The following is a 23,909-nucleotide window of genomic DNA, read 5'->3' on the forward strand; positions in this document are numbered from 1 at the left end:
TTTTAAGCATCTGAAACAGCAACAGTTTAATGTTTCACAAGTGTCAGGAAAGAATCAGAACAAGTTTTTAAGACAAAACAAGTTTCAGAAGTGAATGGAAAATATACAAGATACAGGACAAAGCTGTTTTTGAAAACTAAAACCATATGCCATGTTGAAGTGTTTCAGTTACAAGATTCAGAGGTAATAACTACAGGATACGTCAAGAACAAAACATCATGAAGTGTGTCGGCAGCTTGTTACAGATCTCACATTGCTTATCTCAGACCATACTTGTTCTGCAGCAAGTTTCATAGTATAAAAATTAGAGAATGTCATAAAAAAAGGGGTATGAGCAGTTCATTTGTTTTCAGCAAACTATTGGGAAGGGTTTGGCTGAGTGTCACAAATACAACTGTGCTCCAAACAGGTTACTCCAAGGGTTCAGCCGTAGCACTGTGGGGATACGTCTACACTGGGAACTGCACAGCAGCAGACCACATGTTATTTGCTGCAGCCACAATGCCTCTGATACCCAGGCTAGCTCATTTCTAGAGTTAATTGGCATCCTTGAACTGCAGTGTATTCTGTGTAATTAGCTTTGACTATTAAAAATAGTTAAAGTCTTCCATTTGTTGCATAAACTTACCACACCCTTGCAGCAGGTTGGAGCTGAGCAGCTGGTGCATCTAACAAAAGGAGCAGATAAAGCCATTTATTGGGCTATTGCTTTCCCCACCACCCTAAATCCCCATGCTTACAAATACTGTACTACCAACATATACAATTACTGATACCAGATAAAGCTGCTCTGGAGTGAAGTACCAATGGCTCAGAAAGGCTAGGTGACTACTGTACCATAACTTACACCCAGTACACTTTCAACATCCGTGAAAAAAGGACTAATCTTTAGATAAGTGATATGTTTTGATTGTTTTTTAATATCTAAAAAGTCTCCCTATATAGCCTTCTTGTACAATCACAGCCACTGAAAAAGGAAGCTTATGTGCTTAGAAGTTCCGTGCAGGAACACAAGTTTGTAGAAAACACTGCATACACAACATTCACAGCCACCTTCTGTGGGCTTCTGAAGAGGTTACTCATCTGCAAAGTCAGTACACAAAAAGATCACTAACAGCTTGTTTTAAGGCAACCACAAGCTGTGTTGTTACAAGTGCATTTTCCCCTCACACGGCTGAGGATCTACAGATGTTCCCACTGGAGGTGTGTCAGCATTTGGAATCTGTCAGTATACAAGTTACTTGGATGATGGTTCTATTTTCTTTTAAGGCCCCATCTACTTTTTTGGTTTCTTTTAAATAAGAGTATTGCATTTGACTCAAACATCAAAATGCAAAGTATGAGAGAAAGATGTAGTGAAAAAATCCTTACATTTGCTTTAACAGAGCAAGAAACTTAAACCTAGTGCATCATGGAGTTGAGACAACAGCTTTGCCAGTTCTTCAGTGGTTTCCAACTACACAAAGGCATTTCAAGTCAGGCAGTTGTGCCAGATGACCACAAACATCAGCCCAGTTTCCATTAAGCCATAATTTTTTCTAGTGTTTAGAAGAAGTTTATTAGAAGCAAGTTTTCACTTGCCAGGAAATACACCTGAGATGGAACAATCTTGTTTCAGTAAAAATGGAAAAGGTTTCAGTTACCAGGATTCATAAAGAGAGCCTAAAGGTTATCTGTGAACTGCACTGAAATGACTGGACAGTTCTTCAGACAGCTTCACCTAGTAAAAAAGATATTTTTTTCTCTAATAAGGCATTGTTAGTTTACTCTTCATGATCCCTTCTACCATGCTGTTGAACCTTCTCTCTTCTATCTCCACTGTGACTTCCAGTTTCTGCACCACACCAGTTCTATTTGCTCCAGTATGCAAGGGCAGAGCAGTCACTGGGAGTTTACAGGCTGCCTGCATATACAGTTTCATAACCCAAACTATTCAGGCACATCCTACAGTGCCATTACAAAGCTGAAGAATCCTTAGCAGGAGGATGTGGAAACCACTGAGAACAGTAAATGGTATCTCACCATATTGATGGTACAGCAGAGACTACCAAGTTTGTGTTCACATTTTAGTCCAAAACCGCAAAAGACTTACAGTAAATGAATATTCAAATATGTATTACCCCTTCAGATACACTTACTTCTATAGTTATCAAGTGTAACATTTCACCAGATACAAAGCTTCAATCTAGGCTCTAATGAATCTTCATACGCCGTGCTAGCCAAGCTTCTTCCGTCCTTTTCAGATGAAATAGTTACTTGCACAACTCTTTAGAAGATAAAGTGTCTAAGACACATGGCTTCTCATGGTCCAAATCTGAGCAGATTTTAATGCCACTGTTGTAATATTCTGGAGGATCAAATATGTCTCAGTTTTGGATTTAGTCAGACTTATCCTTTTTCTTTCCCGTTAAAGGCACTTTACTTGCAACAGCAGATCCTACAGCTGTAACACCTCCAGCTACAGCAGAAACACTTCCTTTGACTAGCCCCACTCCCACTGAAGGCACAGATGTAACTGCTGTTTTGGTGATTTCCAAGCTCTTCCCTCCAATCCAAGCAACACCCCCAATTGTGGCACCAACAGCTCCCTTTGTGACGCTGAAGAGGCCACCAGTCACACGAGAAAGCATGCCAGGCTGCTGCTGTGGGTGGTCTTTTACCGAACCTGAGGGAGGAAGCAACAGTGAAATCAATCACAGAGCTAGGATTAAAACATTTAATTTTCTTCCAGCAAGGCCTGTTCTGTAATTTGGAGCAGTCCAATGGCCAAATAAGCTCATTAAATGAAATTATGGAAATGTAACAAAGAAAGGGTTTATTTCCCAATAATAAACACATAACATATAATGATAAAAATAATGTAATAATAAATAATACATAGTAATGTGTTTGCCCCATCCCTGGTAGTGTTCAAGGCCAGAGTGGACAGAGCTTTGAGCAATCTGGTCTAGTGGAAGGTATGCCTGCCTATGGCAGAGGAGTTGGAACCGAATGAGATTTAAGATCCTTTCTAACCCAAACCATTCTGTGATTCTACAAAATACCAAAAGCAGTTCCCAAAGGCACTATCATTATGAGGAGATAAAGGCTCCCAAGAGAAGTCCCAATATGATGCACAAAACCAAATCACAAGCCATGGGATTTCTGCATGCTGTTGACTGCATAAATACATTCTTTTTAATGCTATGTTTAACCTGAATTTTGCACAGTCTCTTGCAGTATAAATAAATTTCTATTCTATATTTTATGGTACAATTACAAAGCCTCAAAATAATCTAAAGTATTAGAGTAATAAGAAAGACTCCCAGAATTAGGCATTTAGCCTTTCAATAGTTGGGTAATTACTTCATATTTCTAAATGTAGGCTTCAAAATGCTAAGAGACATTTGTACCTTGCCTGCAAAGGGAATTAAGACTGCAACCCCACACATCACTACTGCATAAGCATCATCTACTCGTCAAAGACAAAATAGGAAGATGAAACAGTATGTTAATGTATTTAAGCACACAAGAAAATACCATCTACTGCACCTAGAAACCAGTCACCCTGACACATTTCTCTGCAAGGTGTTTTCAGTGTGAACCTTGAGAAATCTCTGGTGTCCTCAACAGTGTTGGACAGGTCAGCATTTTTCAGCTTCTGTCAATTCCTTACAAACCCCAAACCCTTCTTTAAAAAAGTTTCAGAGTGAACCATGGCAAGAGACAGTTAAGAAATGCAGGCCAAGAGTTCCATAGTATTTTGTATTTTCTAGCTACCTGTAGATAATATATGGGATTTAACATACACATTTCCCTTTCTCATGGAAAAGCAACAGGGGGAACCAAGAAAAGAGCAAGTAGAATCACACTGGGTTTGGTAGGGAAGAAACTTGAAAGAGAGAGGTGAGGGAGTCAGCAGCAGAAAAAACATGCTTGGAAGAGGATAAGTCCACGGGGCATGGGAAAAATATCAATATATAGATCCACCAGAGACCTCTATCCCACCTCTGTCACCGCATTCACTCCGCACTGTGACATGCCTTAAGAAAACCAGTGCAACAGGTCTCAGTCTCCAGTACCCTGACTGCCAACAACGCGCATTTGGAAAACAGTTTCCAAGAGTCGCCTCCCAGCACTCATCTACTACAAGATGACCAACTTTTCAGGCACCTCCAGTGAATTTCTGATGATGCCAGGACTGATCCAGGACTTGGAATTCATTAAGAGTGTGGTTCCTGTATGAGTGCCCTGAATAATTCAAACAGAAGATGCCAAAGTGAGAGAAATTCTTACAAGCTTGACCAAAAAAAAGTATCCAGAGGAACAGCGCAGCTGAAGGGAGCAGAAAGTACTAAAAATGCTTCCAGCTTACATTAGTGTCTCTTATTAAACAAACTGATATGCATAACAGAAAGGGCCATGGAAACTACAAATATAAATGACAGTCTTTTACCTAAAGCTAAGTAATACCCTTGTCTGGTTCACTCTAGGCTAGCAGCTTTCAACCTGGACATCTCCAGCAAAAACATGTTGCCAACTCAAACAGATCAGAATTTCTATTTACATAAAGAAAGCTTTTAAGGAATAACACTCAAGAGGAGTATATAGAGCCTGGTATAAAATCCACTGTCCAGGTATTATTCATTTGAAGATTCTTGTGACCAGACTTCCAAACATTCTAAAAAACTTAATCAGAAAGTGCTTCACTTCCACCTAACTGGATCGTTATCATCATAGTGAATAAAGCTTTATCACACTGAATTTTAAGGGCTGATTTCAGTGACTCAGAGGTGGTATTAGCAAGAAAGGACCCACCAGAGCTAACCTGAATAACAACAAAGAAACAAAAGTAATAGTGAAATGCTTCTTCTCACATTACTTCAGGTGGAGAACATCTAGTCTATTTCACAAGTGTCAATACTGTGACTTAGTGTATTAATAACTTCCTGGCTGTGGCTGACACACTCCCATTTTATTCCTGTTTTCACTGTCCATGAGATCTAATAAACACCCTGCAGCTGCAAAGTTTTCACTGCTGGCTGACTTCTATTCTAGGACATGTATTCCTGCTCTTCTTGTTTCTAACCAGTATGAAAAAGAAGGCAAACCAGATCACTCCTAAATTTAGGGAGAAATAACATCTGTTGCTTGTTCTGGGGTTGGATCATGCTACCTTGCAGCCAGTTTCCTCCTGAGTCCAACAGTGAAAGAGTTTGCATGAATTAAGGTTGCAAATATAAAGCATTAGAATAGGACTACTCATAGAAAGCATGAGCCCAGAAGTTGCTTCTACTTATGTATGGTTTTAAAGTGTCTGGGCACCAAGCTTCGGGTGGGATTTGGACAAACTATTATATCTTTATGAAAAATTGCAAACTGATTTTGAAATTGAGCCTTTCCTCTGAGGATTTTTTGGCAGTCTGTTCTGAGAGCCCATCTTCTTGCAAACATGAATGCCTTCCATCCATGTTTGACCATCTTCACATAATAGTGTAAGCATATTGCATATGAAGGCCTTGTATATTTAAAATAGGGATCTTCAAGGGCATTCCAACATTTTAACTACACTCATGAAGCTTCAAGAGTGCATGTGAAACAGAATCGAAAAGAAAAAGCCTTCTCGAAGACGGAGTTTCTATTAAGATGAGTTGTGTTTCATTCTGCTCCCTTTAACTACACCAACTTTCTTCAGCTATTTAGTCTTCGTATTCAAACTGATTCTTGTCATACTGAAAGAAGATACTGTGCAGAAGAAAAATCAGTCTTAATTGCTCACAATTTTTAAACAAAACCTTGCATTATTTAGTGATGTTCAGACTCTGCTCTCATGCTCTGAGCCACCTGAATATTCTAGGAAGATAAAAAATGCCCACTTATTTCACTGCCTTCCCCAAGAATCAGTTGTAGTTTACCATTCAGACCACTGTTCACTTTCTATACACGAGATATAACATGTATAAACCACAATTCAATCTTTAAAGCAAAAAGAAAATGAAAAAGGTGCCTTAAAAGCCAGACTTGAAGGTAACAAACATTAGGGCACAGTCTTCCAACATGGCATTTACTTTCAGAAATGCTTCTGGGATCTTGACAAACCCTGTAAGAGCTTACCCAGAAAAGACCTCTGTCCTCACACCATGATACTGTAACAAGTTCAAGGATAATAGAGCTTAAGAACCACTGTGCCACTTTTCCTGTCATCTTCTTGTACTTGTGATTCCTGCCTAATAGTTACAAATAGAGCGATCTATTTGCTTCAGCCACTTCTGCTACACTTGAACAACAATTACTATGCACTAACTGAAGCAAATTGTTCAGTTATACAACATATAAAAGCTGAGGAAAATAAAAACCCAAACCAACAAACAGAGCTTTAAAGGGACATTATATATTGAAGAGCTGAGAAGGAAATGGGATTCATAGACCTCCACATAAAACACATTTGGTCTTAAAGCAAGAGAAAACAGAACAGAGACAACCTGTGTGCCAAGAATGGCTTTTGATCTAGTATGCTTCCAGACACATTATGCAAACAGGGCTCTTCATAGTCCTGCTGCTCCACAGTCTGGAAAGGAATTCTGCTCATTAGCAACTGCATTTCCTCTGCAGATCTAATATCCGAGATTCATTTTGTTCAGGAGACCAAGATGTCACCCATCCAGTGAAGTCAAGAGCGACTGGGTTTGTTTTTATGAAACCATGAGATTATTTCAACAGTTAGAACCACAGCTAACTGTATGATGGAAAAGCATCTCCAAAGTAGTAATAACATTCCATATATTTTTAAGCACACCTTGTTTAAAAGGTACTATGAACTCAACAAGGTGTCCAAAAGTAAAGCCAAGCTCTTTTCACCTCACATAATGAACAGCAGTCCATTTTACATCTCTGGAAACTAATCTGCAAATTACGTCCTTCAGGATCAGCCCACCTTCTCTGTAATTTATCAGTACAGTTGCTTACCAAGTTAGATTCAGTGGTCTTACTACAGTCAGGATAATGCAGACATGAAATGAACAATAACCTAGGCCCATCCCATCCCAGGGCTGGCTTGCTTACTTTACTTAACTGAAAGTTAAAGTGTTCAGCTTGCAGATCTGTTTTTAAAAGAGAAAACTGATGAATTCCTGTGAATTTACAGAAATCAAATTATGAAAACCAATACATACCTTCTGGTGGTTCATCATGAAGGTATGATGGGACTTCCTGTTGGTTTTTGTCCGTTTGATTCATTATTGCCTAAAAAAAGAAATTCACATATGCTATACATCTTTTCTGGCAAAGCATAAATGTAATCTGTGTACCCAAAATTCACATCGTTCCACAGCAAAGGAACTCCTAGATAAGCTACAGCAGCTCCTGCCAAACTGCTGCTCTTTGTTATCAGATTGTGCTTTTGCATTCTTCAGCCAGACTCAGTACTTGAAGAAAGGAGCCCTCCAGCAGGTCAGCAGGCTTAGCGAGAGCTGCCACCCCACCAAGTAAGTACATCTCAAACCTAGAAAGCAGGTAGAAAACCAGTATGAAACCAAAACAGACACTGCTATAAACCAGCTCACAATTAAGCACTAAAAAAGAAAAGCCTAGTGATCATAGAGATGACGGGACTAGAAAAACAGCAGCATGACTGTGAGATCTGGTAGTACCTGGAAAGCAGTAGTTTAAAGAAACAAGTCCTTGCAGCTGAACTTGAGTAAGTGCCATGAAAACAAGATGTAAGAATTGTAACAAAACCACTCCATTTATGTTGTAGCAGTACTGCATACACGGTGTGGTGACAGCAGCGGAACTAGACCATTTTAACTCTACACAAACTTCTCAATGAAAACATTTCAGAAAAAATATTTCTTTACACAAAAGAAATCCTACTGTTTCCTTAGAGCAGTTCTAGAGCAGCAGTCCCTGACACTGAGGGGGAGCACAGGAGAAAGCTCAAGTCAGCAGCTCTGCTTACTGCATTTTCACTGTGGAGGGGCAGAAAGCAGTATCTAGCCCAGGTTTCCCTCCTGCTTTCCTCCCCTGCCAAAGCGTGCCTTGGTGTTAAGTCCTGCCTCCTCCCCTAAGCCCTCCTGCAAATCCTGCTTTCCCTCCTCAGCAGACACCAAGGTTAGGAAAAGAAGAAAACAAACCAGGTTGCATTATACCATTCAGCACCCTTCTATCTTCCTGCCAGTGACCTCTTGGTTGTCTTATCCCTGAACAAGCCTTTAAATTATTCAGTTTCTTCCAGAAGTCACTGATCACCTCAAAAGTAATTCCAGCCTCTCTTGCTGTGCCCAGATCTCTCCCTGTTTCCTCTGGATGAGAAAGCAGTAGCTGGGATCTGAAGACGGGATGAGGAGGCAGAAGCAGAACAAGGGTGGGAAGCCTCACCTGGAAAACAGCAGCTAAAACCCTCATAGTACAATTATGAAATCAAAGCATCACAGTAAAAAATAGCACCCACATGCTAAATGATAGATCTTTGAATGAGTAGCAAGCCTAAACTGAATATTAAAGAGTCCTCACAATCAGCACTGAGGGTACCAGTTCACGACTCCGAAAGTGCAGGTACCTTTACACAAGAAGCTGAACAGGAAAGCAAGCAACCACCCTACTGCAGGATGAATGATTTGATGGCAGTGCTGAACAAGCACCTCTCAAAAGCCACAGATGCAAATATGGAAGCTAAGGAACTGCAGAGTGGCAACCCATCAAGATGGAAGACTAAATGCATGAGAGCTAAGAGGGAATTTGAAAAAGTATCAGTTATAGAATTCCTTGTTCTTTTACTTCATCACAAATCAGTAAGTCAAAAGAAAAGAAAAAAGGCCCAACTGATCCCAGGGAGCAATGGAGGGCAGTCAGGCTCTGGGAAAGGATCCTATTCAGGTCCTACATGACCTCTTTACATTCACCTTTGCATAATGCAAGCTGATAGAAAAACAAGGATTTCATCCTCACTGTGTGAAGGTACATGTAGGTTGTTGCTTTTTTTCCAACTTGAAACAAAAATATCAGGCACTGCAAGAAAGAGAAGGCAGATGCTGTAAGAAACTGACAGGCCTGACATTATTGATCAAAACATCTGTACACAGATGAAGCAACTATGCTTCTACTTAACATGTGAGCTACTTGATCAGGAATTTGGAAGGAGTTTATTCGCTGCACATGGGAAGATCCCTTTTTTAGGAAGTCTTACTTCAAACAAAGGAATAAGCAAGCAACCAAGGTGGTTCTTAAGTAGACTCATGGGAGACACAAATGAGTTAAGCCAGAGATAAAGTATTTGTTACAAATAACTACCTCCACCAATACATTTGTATCTAGCCAACAGGTAGCTCCCAAAAGAAACCCAGATGAAATTGCTTCTTTGAGCTTCCAAAAAAAGGCACTTCATCAGAAAATTTTCAGGTATCTAGGTTACAGCCTGCGTCATGCATCCCTGTATCCAATTTAACACCTCAGGAGACCTAAGAGCCTCTGAAAAGCGATCCAAAATCCCGTATGCTAGCCAAGGCGTAGCATATCTGGTGAACAGGAAATACTACAGGAGCATGTTTTAAACCTGGCTCCCCTCCAGATATTTAAGGTGAGTATTTTTGCTGACTGGAGGTCAAAGGCCTGGAATAACTGCTTGGTGGCAGATGACTTAATCCAGTCTTCAGATGAAGAGGGCAGGAACGTATTTTTTTTTTCCTCAAAAACTGGAGTTAGAAAAACAGAAACCCTTCCCTACATATAATATCATCAAGGTGAAAGCACTCACCTACAATGTGATGCCTCCTCTGTCTGTTAAGATTCAAGCTCCTATGTTCCACTTTGCAAGAGAGTGCCCTGGTCACCAGACTGCAGTGTATCCTAAAGCAGGTTCCTCTTCACACTGCCTGCTGCCTGTCCCCACAAAGAAGAAAGTACAATTCATGAGACTCAATAGAGATTACAACTCAGCTGACATCTAAGGCAGTGATCTGGAGGTGCAAAGACAATTGTGCAGAGAACTGGGGGTAATTCAGACACAGTATTGATTAGCAAACTTTGGAAACTTAAGTGGGAAGCTGCAGATTCTATGTTCCCCAGGCACTGAACTACTCACAATTGTTACCAGCAATGCAAACACATGCAACAAGGCAAAGATTTGTCAGAAGCCTGAACCCTGAATGCAAAATACACTTTAACATTTTCATCCAGTGATGCCAAATTCACAGTGTCTTCTGTCACTGCGTAAAGCCTCCTGGTTCATTTAACACCTCCATTAAATGATCCCATGGAATGAGGTAGGATCTCCAAGAGTCCTGGCAGAACTCATGTAGACATTCATGAAGCAGACATTTAGCCTACCAGTGGCACTCTCCAGTTCCCTCCTTCTTCTGCGCAGATGTGTTGTTTTCTTATGTTAAGAACTGGAAGCAAGCCCAGATCTTAAAAGACATTTCAAACATGGACAGATGTAAACTACTTTTTGCTTCTTCCCTCCTCTCCACACTCAGGAGGGTGCTAGTCCTCCAGGAGTTAAGGGATAAATTCTCATCTTTAACAATGCATTAACATATGTATCGACTGTCACACTAAAAGAATGATAATAATTAAAAAAAAGGAAGTCACTCTTTCAATTGGTTTTAAAGAAGAAAACACACTTTCATACTGTCAGAATATGAAATATACAGGAAGCTTCCAACATTTACACAATTGTAAAGAAAGAACTGGTTTGGAAGAGGATTTTTTTAAGAGTTATTTATAACATGAATGTTGTTTCTGGGCTCTGTATGAAAGCCCAAGAAAGCTCTGGAGGTAACACTTCAGCCACATGTACATTCACATCAAAGCTGATTAAAATTAAGTTTTCTCACCAAATATATTCCTCCGTGAAGACTTTTAGTTAGGTGTTTCCACACAGGTATCCTGCAAACGCCTATGAGAAAAGCAGAAGATTAATGACATCTTATGGTCATCTACTGCCACGTATCTGCCATGGGCGTATGGTGGGAATCATACATGGAGCCGCACACTTAAGGAGAAGCGCACTTGGCATGGCCTTAAGACACCAGAATTTTAAGAGATTTGTCTCACTGACCAAAACACAGATTCCTTTTGTGTTCTTGGGCAATGGAAACAATTTACTTGCTTTACATCCTGTCATGACAATTACTACAGTGTCATAATTAATGTTAGGACACAGCCTCTCCTTAATGAGTCTGCAGCTCTTAGACAGCAATCTGTGTAAACTTTTAGCCTTCCATTGAGAAGTGAGCTCTAGCCATTAGAGATGTGTGTGTGCAACTTCCCGAGCTTCAGATGATGCTCTTGATGCCTTTCTGACTTCACAAACAAAAAGCCCCACTGTTTCAGCACAGCAAACCTGGCCCAAGCAGCAGCCAGTAAAAACTGGCTCATTTCAATGCCACTACTCAGACATTTGTGGGTAGCAATGAACCTACCCAAGGATGTGGCCAACTTCAGCTGGCAGCATAACACTGCTCCAGAAGGCTGCTGCAGCAGCAGACAGTGCTGGAACTATTCACCTGACAGAACTGCAAACAAACTGATTCCCTCGTCTCAGTCCACCTTAAAAAAAAACTGATCTTCCTTCTGTCCACCAGCTATGCAGCTAGAAAGCTTGGCTACAGAGCTGATGGAAGACAAAACAATCCTTGCCACATGCATGACTCTCATTCCCCTCTTCCAGCACCTGCAGATTTCAAAATGAACCTCATGTCTTTCACATACATTAAAATAATTATTTTAGGGGTGATACTTTAAGGAATTCCTTTTGGAAAGAGTAGCAGTGCTCTGCTCTCCAAATTAAACAAAGAAACAAGCATGGAGCCAAAAAGGTAATTCCACCCATGGCTGCTCTTCAGGGTACCGCTTCAAGCTGCACAAGTGACCCCTGACTATTAGCTTCCCTGCTTTACACTTTGGACTAGGGCTTGTAACATTTACAGGTGGGAGTGCTCAGTGCTATTAATTCTCTCAGACATAACCCTCAGAACACAGCCGACATGGAAGCGTGCTTTTCCGTTAGTTAATGCAAAGGAGACAGTTGACTGAGCTTCTGCAAGTAGAAAGAGTCAACGCTAACAGCACTAAAGTGAAAAAGCAAATCCAGGCACGTAGAAAGCGTGCAGCTAAAAACCAAGAGCATAGCTCACATTTCAACAAGCCTTCTGTTTAAAAGCCAAGTTTCAAAATTCAGATTTATATACAAAGCTAGACTGGCTTGGAAGCGACCATACCCATTCCAGAGGGGGAAAAAGAGACAAGGTTTTCAAGGAAAGAATGCAAAAAGTTGATCAGAAGTTTCCAGGTGTGAGCACTGATTACTTTTAAAGCTATAGCAGGATGGGCTACAGCCCCCCAGAAAACATGCCAAGTCTACCACAAAAAATCTAAACAACAGGCTCACAGCATGCAGGGCTCAGCACACAGCTGGGAAGGTAATGCAACATTAATTGTGTGCATGTGGGGTATTAAAAAACAAATACACCCCACACACACAGTTGAAGGCAAAAAAGGAAGTGTATCTCCTGCAAAAAAACTCAACCCAACCCTTAACTTTGCACGGGACATGACAGAATACCATCTACCTACAGGAGAATCCAGCACTTCTCCAATTAAAATATAGATCAGGCTCCAGGGAACATCTGATGTTTGCAATGAAGTTTGCTCCAAAGCAAGGATTCACAAGAAAACGCAGAAACTCTAATACCCCTTTTCTAATCCTCCAAACATGGTTTCCAGAAATTAGATGGTAAATTCCAGGAAGGCACAGGGCACAGCTTCAGAAAGGCCATGGAAGCTCCATTTTACCAGTCCTCTCATCCTGTGCCTCCTGCTAGCTAGGTTTTCTAAGGCAGAGCCTTCTCCATGTCTTCTAATGCTTCACCAATGCCTTGAGGTCCACTTCACCTCAGCACTCCTCCTCCACGAGGCCTACAAAACCTGACAGCACCTAAGAGCCGGAGTGACAGAGCAGCTGCTGAACTTCCTTGCCACCTCTTGCTAATGAACTCTTTCCCATGCATCCTCCTCCTGATTGTTGGCTCCTGTTTGACATTTAGACCTGTTGAGTTGCCAGACAAGGACCACCTTTTGTACTGAGGAGGCAACACAAACTTCACTGAATGTTTAACCACAGCTTAACAGAAAGCTTTGAGAGAAGAAAAGTCTGGGTAGCATTTACTCAGCAGGCTTATAACTGATGTGCATACAAATCAGTATTTGCAAACTAAATTAAGCCATCTCACATATATCCTTCCAGTTACAGATAAATATTGCCTGAACACTGAGGCAGGCTACGTGCACTTGGTATTTGTCTTTCTCATGGAGTGACACCCTGCTTCAGAGCTCTCATTTCCAGCCTGCTTACATGAGGAGAAGGAAGCATTTAATCACATTCGCAGAGGCTGGCTATGAGCTTCACACAATGACTAGAACCTGCTGTATGGCTAAAGTAACTTGCATTAGTTTTCAGGCCACACCACATAAACACCTAGGCTATGTGAATGACTAAAGATAAACTGATCCCAAACAGCGTACCAAAAAACTTTTCCACATCCTACTCCATCAAACTGGCCTTGATAGAACTGGATGGAATGAACAGCAGATTGCTACAGGGAACATCTGTATACAGCGAAGTTTACAAAGACCACCCCAAGCAAAGCTTCTCCTGCCACAGAGAAGCTGACGGGGGATCACAGGACCAGCCAGGGGAGAGGCCAAGGCCAGCCTGGCTCCCCAGTGCCCACCCAGGTAGGTGCTCCGCCAAGGCCAGGACGCGGCAGCCGCCCCCGAAGCTGGTGCAGGTCCCGGTCCCACAAGCGAGGAGACACCGGCCCCGTCCCGTCGAGGCCCCACACCCGCTCGCCGCGCGGCCCAAGCCGCCACGTCCCCCCCCAGCAGCTACCTGCCTCCCGGCAGAGCTCGGGAAGCGGCGGGCAGCGGACCACAGCCGCGGGCACCGCCGGGCACCTCAGCGCAGGGCGGCGACACTGACGTGGCAGCCAAGGCCGCGGCGGAGCCGCTGCAGCCGGCCCGGCCCTCTCCGCGTCCCTCCCGCCAGCCGGTGCCGCGGCAGGGAGCACAAAGGCGGGCTGGCTGCATCGCCCCGGGCAGCCCGCGGCTCGGAACGCGCCGGGGGCAGGCGGCGGCGGCCCCGCTCCACCAGGCCCGCCTCCCCCTCCGGCGGCTCCGCCGGGTCCCCTCCCGTCTGCTTCCTCAGAAGTTTCCCTTCCTCCGCGCCGAGGAGCAAAGCAGAGGCAGGAAGGAAGGGGCTGTGGCGGCTGCCCGGCTACCGGCGTGACCAGGGCGGCGGTGGCTCAGCCCTCACTCACCGCGCAGCAAGCTCGGTTCGCTTCGCTTCAGCTCCGCCACAGACTTCACTCCTGCGCCTTTCCCCGCTGCCGACGTGGCGCCCGCCCCGTCGGCGCCCGCAGACCCCGCCCCAGCGCCCGGCGCGGCCCCCTCGGCTGCGGGGGGCACGCAGGCGCCTCCGCTCCCGCCCCCTCCCCGCGGGCCTCGGCCGCTCAACCCCTTTACGGCCGGCTCCTCCGGCGCCACGCGCTCGTACCGGCCTCCTTCGGAGGGGCCGGTCTGCCCCGGGGGCTTCCGCGGACCGAGCCCGACCCTTGTGGTCCCCGACAGGCACCGTCCTCCCCCGGGGAACGGGGCAGGCCCGGACAAAAGGGGCCTCGTATCCCCAGTGTCCCATGGGGGTCCTGCGCTGAGCGGGGCTTTGACACCGAGGCGGGGAAAGGTTCCAGGTAGTGGCAGAGGAGGAAAAGAATGGCAGTGATGGCATTGCTGGCCAAGATGCTGCAGGGTGTGTTGGGCCTGTGGCACTCAGGCGGGCTGGGGAGCACCTTGGAGATGAGGTTGGGGTGAATAAATGTACCCTTGGTGTTCCCTGACCATGCACAGAGGGAAGACGACACCCTCCTGTGTGCTGTGAGAAGCACCACGCTGTGCTATGCCAGTGGTGTGGTGTGAAGCTGCTACGCTAATCTGAAGGATCTGGGTTTACCTTAAGCACCTCTTACATTGTACCCTTTATCCCAGCTATTATCTGGGTGAGTGGAGCTACTCACATGCAACCTGTAGGGAGTAAAGTTCTAGTCACGGTGGTTTACAGGTATGGCTTTCTAGGTACCTGCACCAACAAGGATAGCTGGGGAAAACCCCATTTTCTGTCAGTCACCCCTTCTTTGGGATCTCTTCTTGCACATCCCTAAGAATCCTTGGTGATAAGCTTTCAAGTTCGTTAGGAACTATTGCATGGCCAGGGAAGAGAGGGAAGTACCAGGCCCCTTGAATGGGAGTTTAGGAATGGAACTCCTCTCAGCAGCACAGAAATATTAAATACCCCATGAAATGCTTCACAAGATCAAAAAACTTGCACAGGCAAAATGTCACCTCTGCTTCCTCCACCCAGCTCCGTGCTTGACCGCCACCCTTCTGCTTTACCCTCCTGTCCACAGAGGGGTGTATAGAGGATAATCTTTCCTGGACTCATTCAAAGTCATTAGTCCCTGTCGGAACTTGGCTCATATGTGGGAAATACAAAGCTAGCACCTGGTTCCACAGACATGTCTAAAGAGGCCTTTTCCAGGCTCTTTATCAGCCCCAGGTTTTGAAGTTTACCTCTGGATTAGCACAGAGGGATGTAATGCAGGCATGGGATAAAGGTGAAGGAGGTCTGTCCTCAGAGCATGGAGATCTGTCACAGGTCACTGGACAATTTCAGGAGCATCAGTGTGGCCCATCAGACTGACACTGAGGGCATTGCTGGTAACAGGGACGTGGCGTTCCTGACCTGCTGAAGGAATAGGAGCCATATTCTTTAGTCTGGCACTGAACAGGGAAGGCTGGAATGCAGGAGAAGCCAAGTGGAAAACCAAGGGTGGTGTCATGCTGCTAGCATTCCCTGGGATCTTTCTGGATGTGGGAGGCACCCAGTGTGCTGACTTGGTTGTGTTCTTTGGAAATACTACACAAGAGTCCTACTCTGGGATTTTAATTTCCACCTGGGAGTGGGAGGACAGGTCAGCAACTCTGAACATATAAGGTGTTCACCCCCCTCATACTAGCAGAGGACACCTACCACGGTCACCATCTTCTTGGACTTCGAAACAGGGGGATTTTCTTACAGCTGCTCTTCATCCCTTGCCCTAAGGCCTGGGTGTATACAGTGCTTTCTCTGCATGCGGTGCTCTGCTTCAAGTGCAAGGCCTGTAGCTTCACGTTTCTCATGGCAGCAGAAAAGGCTGCTGCTTGAATATTTTCTCTGTGATGGAGTTAATCAATCACCCATCAACTTTACAGCATTAGGCATCAAAAAATTTTTTGCCTCTTAGTAACTGAAAATGAAATGCATTGCAGAGATGAAAATCTCTTCCTTTTCATACTCTGAAAGGCTCAGGAAGACTTGAGTTGTGTTCTGCTGGGCAAACAAAGAACCAACTTCCTTATAAAAACCACAGCCATTGGCGGTGGAATCTCACTGCCAGGTGTAATAACTGAAATAACTTCAGGCTGCCATCTCTGCAAACAGAAACCAAATGAGCAATGTCCCGGTTACTTTACTAAACAACACTGAAGCTGAGGAAAAGGTTTTGATTGCAGAGATGTGGTCACTGTGACTAATTTTGCTCTCCTTTCATTTTTCATGCATTGAACATTTCCTTCACAGTCTCAAAGATGGTCTGCAGGTGGTATGGTCACTAAACACTTCTTTAGTATCACTTAATAGCCATGAGAAATAAATAACTTTCTTTAGCTGGAAATAGCATATAGGCAGCCTCTTAACAATTTTAAAATGGAAAAAAATACAGCATTCAGTCTTCTCCCATGGAGGAGTGGTTCCTGCATTAGATTATAGGTTTTTAGATTATGTCTGTGAATACACTGTGATTACAGATGCAGAAAATAATTGAAGTAAGGTCAAAATATATACGTCTTGCATTCCGTTATGGTGGTTGTGGTTACTTCCACTGCTGCAATAGCTGTGGGGAGCTGGGTTGGGCTTTCACTGTATTGGACTCAATGTTGACCTAGGAAACTGCCCTGACAGGAGTCTTTCTCTTTCAATGCAGAACTTAAAACATGACATGTGTCTCCTGAACCCCCAGGCCTTGCAGTTTCATTTCTCCCACTGTGAAAAGTCAAAAGGGAAAGTATCAGGCTCTTCCATCTGGTGCAGTCTATAGGTGTGTGACTGGATAGCAAACTCCAGCTCAACTGTTTACTCAACAGGAGACCTGAACGAGGAACACAATGAGAAAGCATGTGAGATACTGCACGTGCTGATTTATTTGGTTAATTTTATTGTGTTTCTAGAGGTAATATAGTGGAGCTGCTAAGGGTGAAGGCCAGAGACCTTAGGGGGTGCCACCTCCTAACTTGTATGCTTTGGATGTGAATACACCTCTATTGCAGATCCATGCCTGTGGTATAGTGGGGATCAGGCAAGAACTGTGCTTTTGTGAACTAGAAATATAAGTCTACTTTGGGCTTAAAAATGGGTTCCCTGGGTAGGTTACCTCAGTTAATGGTGTACTGGAAGGAAGGAGAGAAGGAAGGAAGACAGAGATTAATGTCCAACATTTGTTGGTAATGAGACTGATGTTACCTTATGAAAAACAGGTTGAAATGAAAGAGCAGCGTACCCCACTCAAGTGTATATAATGCCTTCATTGCATATGGAAGGACATGCTTAATTAAGTGTGATGCTTTACCTGCAGATGCATCTTGTCTCATAGAAAATGAAGCTGTCTGTCTGCTAAGAGTCCTGGGTAACCTAGCATGCAAGGGAAGAAAGTCAGAGATGTGAGTTGGTTGTACAGCTACAGCATTTTTGGTTGATGGTTCAGAAAGTAGCAGATCCACTGTACTACTGAAGTACCACCACAGTGCTGGGAACCAGCAGAAAAGCCAGAATACCCTCGTTCCTCCTCATGGCACAACCGACTTCAGAGTTACAGCCAACACAAATTGGGAATAAGCAAGAACAGATTTTAAGTCTTTGGCTTAGGTATCTTTTTTTCTGCTCCATGTGCACACACAAGTTCAAGACAATATCACCATGTAATTATATACTTTAAAAAGTTATCCAGAATCTGGTTTTGGAGACTGTAGTCAGCTCATTACCAAGTCATTAGAAAAATGGTTCCAGCAGCAGAAATATTAATGAGCTTGGTTCAAGTAGTGAGTACTTTGTGATTACTTGGCCCTCTGCCTCAGTTTAATTGCAACTGTGAATTTACATACTGCTATTCAACCATATGTTGCACCAGTGTTTACAAAGGTGAATAGATTTTATTGTCCTCATTTTATAGGTCAGGACATGGTGTCATTTTAGGGTCAAGTGACAAAGACTGAAGCCACCCAATCCCTGAAGCGGTCTTGATCAACCTGCAGGGTGGCATTTCATCTGAGAGGATGACTGAGTGACGAACCTGGAACAAAATAATTGCAATATTATTTGGTACCCAGTTTACTGTCTTGATTAAGATGCACAAAGACCACAGAAAAGGTTCATATCTGGGGAAGTACAGTGACCAACTGAAAATGTACATTTGTCAGGAAAATAATCAAAATAATTGAAGTGATTTCTCAGAGTCTCAAAGAAAAATAAGCTAATCACATAATAAGAAACACCATTGTCCCTCCTATCACACTTTCTTTATATTATCAGCAATTATTTGATGTTCCAGTCTTGCAAGTCTTATGAATATGAGCAAAGTTTACTGAAACAAATGAACCTGGAAAGGTCAGATCCCTGCCTTGAATAAATACCTATAGATTATTATATTGTTGTTTAGTCTCCTAGGTGTGGTGTGCTGCAGAGAAGTGCAGAAACTCTTTTGTGATGGTTTTCTTTTATCTAGGTTTAAATAAAATGTCCTTCTTGCTGTTTCCCAGCTATGTGCCCTACTTATTAGTGTGGTTTTGTAAGCTTTTTGTTCTGCTTTATGAAGGTAGAAGGTTGACTGAGTTATGAGTTGGGTGTGTGTTCACCCACTTTCACAGCGTCTAACCTCAGAAGACAACTCTTGGCATGGGAACCTCCTCCAGGAGATTGACATTTAAAATAACAAGCTGTGCTAAGCATGAAGTCACTCCTCAAGTCTGTCTCTACCATGCCTCCATTTTTGTTGTGAAATAAAACATTATCAGATTTACAGATCTACACAGCAAGAAGTGCTTCCATGTTTTTGAGGTTATGAAGCAAAGATAAAATGCAGACCTGTAAGGGCACTGAGCACCTCTTCCCTTGCTTTTGTCTTTCAAAGGGTCTCTGCAGAGCTGAGACATTGGTTTAATTAGACATTCAACTTCCTACTTTGTTTCCCTATTCTTCCCAGAGGGCTGATGAGAAACCCAAGCATTTGGAAAATCAAGCAGGTATCTCCACATTTTGTTACAGCTATTTAATTACAGGGTTATAGATAAGTAAGTGCTTCTAGGTACACTTGATACCTTCCAGAGGTGGCAGCACCAGTCCACGATCTGTCTTAAGGTCTAGTAAATGGTCTGATCATTGCTAGCTGTTAATGAGGAGAACCAACAAATTGCCACAGATCCTCAAGATGTGCATATTGCAGTGGTGACACGGCAGAGACTCTTTTTGCTGTTACTGCATTTATTCCTACAAATGAAAACACAAATATGAAACAAAAAGTTGTAAAGCAGGTGTGGAAATACTCAGGAAAAGTACTTTTGTTTCAATTTTGAATTACAAATCTCTTGCTTCAAATAAGAAGTAAGATAATGTTGATACTGCTAAGAAGTGGATATTTCACGACCCTGTGGTTTTCTAATGTGCCTGACTTCTGCCTGATTGCTCCATACCTATAGCTGGCCTACTGAAGGGATGAAAGGAACATTCAAAAGTAAAGGAAGGCACATGGTTTCACAAATCCTGGACCCAGCCTTCTGAACACTGTCAAATACAATCCTGTTACACAACTAGGCACTACACGGAGCATAGTTTCTTTCCTCCTCCCCATTTTTCTGGTCAAGCCCTGTACTTCCTTTAATTTCTTTTTCTTTTCAAGAAAAGAATAAAAACAGTAACAGTGACAATAAAGATGATGATGGTATAGTTCATTACTTGCACTTTATACTTGCACTGACTCACTCCTGTAATGAAGTTAATCTGTAGAAGACATGGGACTCAGTTTGGGGGAAGAAGTGATGGGATTGCTGTCCTTGCTTAGGGGGACATCCTAATACAACTCACTGGCATCCTGTGGAGCAGGCAGAGGCTGGGTGTCGGATGTGGAGAGTGTGGTCAGCCTGAATTCCTATGTTAGCTGTGGCTTTGCAAGGTCCTGCCATGGGTGATTTGGAAATTCTTGGTGTGCTACCAGGAAAGGGAATGGGAGGGTGAAAACAAAGCTGTGGACTTGGCGTTACAAGGAGTTAGAGAGTTTTTATCTGCCAGGTAGTGCACTCAGTGACTTTGCAGTTCTACAACCCCTTTCCCTTCATTAGTCATATCCCACCCATCACTGAGCTGTCATTAAGCACTTCCCATCATTAGCTATGCTGTTGGCTCTGACCCTTTTTTAGAGTTTAGGCACTAAATAATGACAGCCTCCTCAGCTTGCTTGGCTGGGGGTCATTTGGGAACAATGCGAAGTACATAGGATAAAAAATAAAAAGATTTTTTTTCTGAGTAGAACTGTGGAATGGGTAAAGACTCATAAAAATGGATAATCCTTGGAACAACACAGTGCATCACACCGTGTGTTAGGGGGAGTGTGAGGGAGATGCTGCATTTGTTAATACACAGACCCAAGAGAATTAAATATATAGAAAGGAAATGGTCTGACTACTCGTAAAATGTCAATATGATAGTTCTTAGGATAAACTGCAAGCATATTTTCTAAAAACACCTTAATATTTCTAAGCAAAAGGACCCAAATCACTCCTATTTCTATACAGATAAAATCACACACCCTGGTCAGTGCTATTCCCATTCGTGCTGACATCTTACAGTGTCTGGGGCAATGCTGCAGAGAGAGAATGAGTTGCCTGTAAATCTTAACAGCTCAGGAGCCAGAAAGCAAGTAAAGGCAAATTAAACCCATTCAATGATTGATATTTTTCAAGTCCTGTGAATTTAGAGGTCTGTGGGTTCCTCTGTGCCTGTTTGGGTTTCTCTGTGTTTCACCCCCAGGCCTTCTTAGGGAGCTTGTTCTCTCTTGACTCCCTTCTGAGGCAAGCCAAGTTGTTGCCCTGAAGGAAAGCTGTTCACCAACCCAGAGAGGTTAAATCACCTGGGCTAAGGCTGCCTTTGCTGTGCAGAATCCTTCCCATGCAGCACTGCACTTAAAACAATAAAATAGTCTAATGGGTATAAATTTACCCGTTAGATACTATGAGGATTAGTACATCTCAACACAATATTCAGCAAAACTGCAAGGACAGATTCCTTTTATTCCTAATTTAGCAAAACGTTGATGACATAAGCAGAATGCTCAAGCACAGACATGGACATTAAGCCGGGAGTACAGAATCTGAGCTTGATTCTTCTATTGACATGAGTTTAGATATGGAATAATGTGACTGGCTCATGCCAGTACATGAAATGAGAACTGGGCTTCCACACACATCCATCTTCCAAGACAGCCCCAGCGGCTGTTGGAGGGTCATGGTTTGTGATTAAGCCAGCAGATGGCATTCATACACTTCGGGCTTCCCTGCTCCACACCTCCTTTTACAGCAACGCAATGTTTTCCCTTTATTAGGGGAGCTGGAGTACCTCACACTAAAGTATCTCTCAAACTGGCAAAGCGGTAAAGAGGTTTGATTTTATAGGGGCAAGTGCATTTCCTCTATATCGTCCAACCTGATAAATTACTGGACTGTGAGGATTATATATGTTATCCTAGAGATTAAAATTTAAATTAGCTCTTTCAGAAAGAAACTTCTACTTACAAAACACATTCTCTAGAAACCTAAATTTTACAAACTGAATAACTGCTTCATTTATTGAGTATTACCATGGCCAGTTTGCTCAGAGGAAAACAGCACAAAGGTGCATTAGAAGTAGTTTTTCAAGAGTGAATGTGAGATGAGAAAAGGCACTACCATGTTCCCAGTCTTTCAAGGTCTACAGAAACAGTGGGAAATAGCTGAGTTTTGATTGAACAGCTCATTTCAGCTTGCATAGCAATGCATCTCAACAAGAGGAATTAAGCATTAAAACAATTCTGACATGAGAAGGAATGCTTGTACATACTAGAAAGCAAAATGATTGATGAGCCTCACAGAAAACAACCAAATAGATACCAAAAGCCAAACTGGTGATATGAAACACTTGGAAAAGAAATATGAGTGTACATGTATTTTTGCCTTCTGTACATCTTTTAAAGGACATGGTAATGGGGGAGACCTATGTTTTACATGAATATTTGACCTAGATTATTCCTCATATCTTTCTAAGTGAAGATTTTATTAACTTTAGTGAGTTTGAGATTAGCACAGCTGAAATGCCAGACTGGAAGAAGAGAAAAGCACCCTCAAATCCAGAGGATATGTATGAGTAAACCCAGTGTTACTGTAAAAGCTTTAGGTGGAAGAGCTGTGATGGGAAAGAAACTGAATAGTGCAATACTTGTGTATATAGCTAGATGGCTGCAATGACACACTAAAAATCTCCACATTTGCTAATTCAGTGCGGTTTCTCCTTTTATTTCCTTTTTTGCTTCGTATAAAACAATCTTTTCTCTCTTCATTTTCTTGACATTTTTATTATGTACAAACTCTGTCTACTTTTGTCATCTGCTTCTTCTAAATAAAGTTAACCAGCTTCAAGACTTGCATCAGATGATTTTGGGCAATGACAACTTTTAAGCTGAGTCTGTATTTCAGTTTTGAGCAAAATGGTCAGTCTTTAACTACTCTCCGTAGCTGTTTCATTTCAAATACAGAAATGCAGAGAGATATTAAAAAGAATTTAAGGGAAGTACACATATTTAGAGAACTATCTTTTTTAAAAGAACTGTTCTGGCAGGCAACCTGTTTTTAGAATCATTTTATACCCTCACAGTACATGATCTCTTAGGAACTCTCGTATTACCTTCAGGCAGTAAATTGTCACAAAAGAAAACCTAACAGAAAGATGAGAGAAGCGTTGGCAGGCGTGGGAGGGGGAACACGTCTTAGGAGCTCACACAGGCATTTCAGAACGTTTGAGGGGGGTGTGCTGTGAGTGTGTTAGTTTAAAAGATTAAAGTTTGCAATCTGCACTGAGAGGAGGGTTCTTGCTAAAGTCTGTATACCAGAGCTGGCTGTGAATTGAAGAACTGTTGTAATTAGATTACTGTAAATACAATAAGAAACTCACTCCTGGTGGTCTGGGGAGGGGTGTCATAGGGCACTGGAGAATTGTGTTGGCAGGATTTGGGACAGTTTGACTGAAAGCAGAGAGCACAATCTCAAAATCCTTTTAATCTTCCCCCCGCTCAGTTCTTTGGGGATTTGTTTGTCATTAAGTAACAGTCAAAAGATTAAGGAAGTATAAAATGACATTAAAGCTCACAAGTACTTCTATAAAATTATCAGTGCTAGTGTAGTCTTCAGCAGGGATTGCTTTTGCCAAGACTGTCTAGAGCCAGGCAAAACTAAAAAAGAGGCAAGCAGGCACAAAAGCAAAGCCTGGACCGGAATACCACTGCTCTGCTAGCGCTTCAAACATAGGGCTTCCAAAGCAGTGGCTGTTGCTATGTGTCTGGGCTCAACAAGCTTAAACTTTGCATGGCCCATGCTAAACTAATTTGAGTCAATTTGTCTACATCATTTCAACAATCGTTCTGTGCATTTTGAATCGTACATACAACACTGCATGATAAAGGCCCACCGAGCAGATGCCGACTGCTCATTCTGCCGTGGTGTAGCTGTTGCTAGTTCTTCACCATGGTTTCTCCATATCCTAGTGACAA

General features: G+C 42.8%; 1 protein-coding gene across 3 annotated transcripts; it reads right to left on the reverse strand.

The window, feature by feature from the left end:
* Nucleotides 1–14,393, reverse strand: TMEM263 (transmembrane protein 263). 3 transcript variants are annotated; one of them, XM_034063291.1, is made up of 5 exons: nucleotides 14,295–14,393; nucleotides 10,812–10,873; nucleotides 9,731–9,855; nucleotides 7,152–7,221; nucleotides 1–2,665 (listed from the first exon to the last, which is right to left on the reverse strand). In XM_034063291.1, exons 4-5 carry the CDS (start codon nucleotides 7,213–7,215, stop codon nucleotides 2,379–2,381), a joined length of 351 nt encoding a protein of 116 aa, XP_033919182.1. In that variant the 5' UTR covers nucleotides 7,216–7,221; nucleotides 9,731–9,855; nucleotides 10,812–10,873; nucleotides 14,295–14,393; the 3' UTR covers nucleotides 1–2,378. The 3 variants fall into 3 exon arrangements, with proteins under 3 accessions (XP_033919182.1, XP_033919183.1, XP_033919184.1); XM_034063292.1 differs by lacking the exon at nucleotides 14,295–14,393 and adding an exon at nucleotides 13,868–13,947; XM_034063293.1 differs by lacking the exon at nucleotides 9,731–9,855 and having other exon boundaries at nucleotides 14,295–14,387.
* Between the last annotated feature and the right edge of the window lie 9,516 nt (nucleotides 14,394–23,909).

Source organism: Melopsittacus undulatus, chromosome 5 (assembly GCF_012275295.1).
Source record: "Melopsittacus undulatus isolate bMelUnd1 chromosome 5, bMelUnd1.mat.Z, whole genome shotgun sequence".
Classification (NCBI taxonomy): domain Eukaryota; kingdom Metazoa; phylum Chordata; class Aves; order Psittaciformes; family Psittaculidae; genus Melopsittacus; species Melopsittacus undulatus.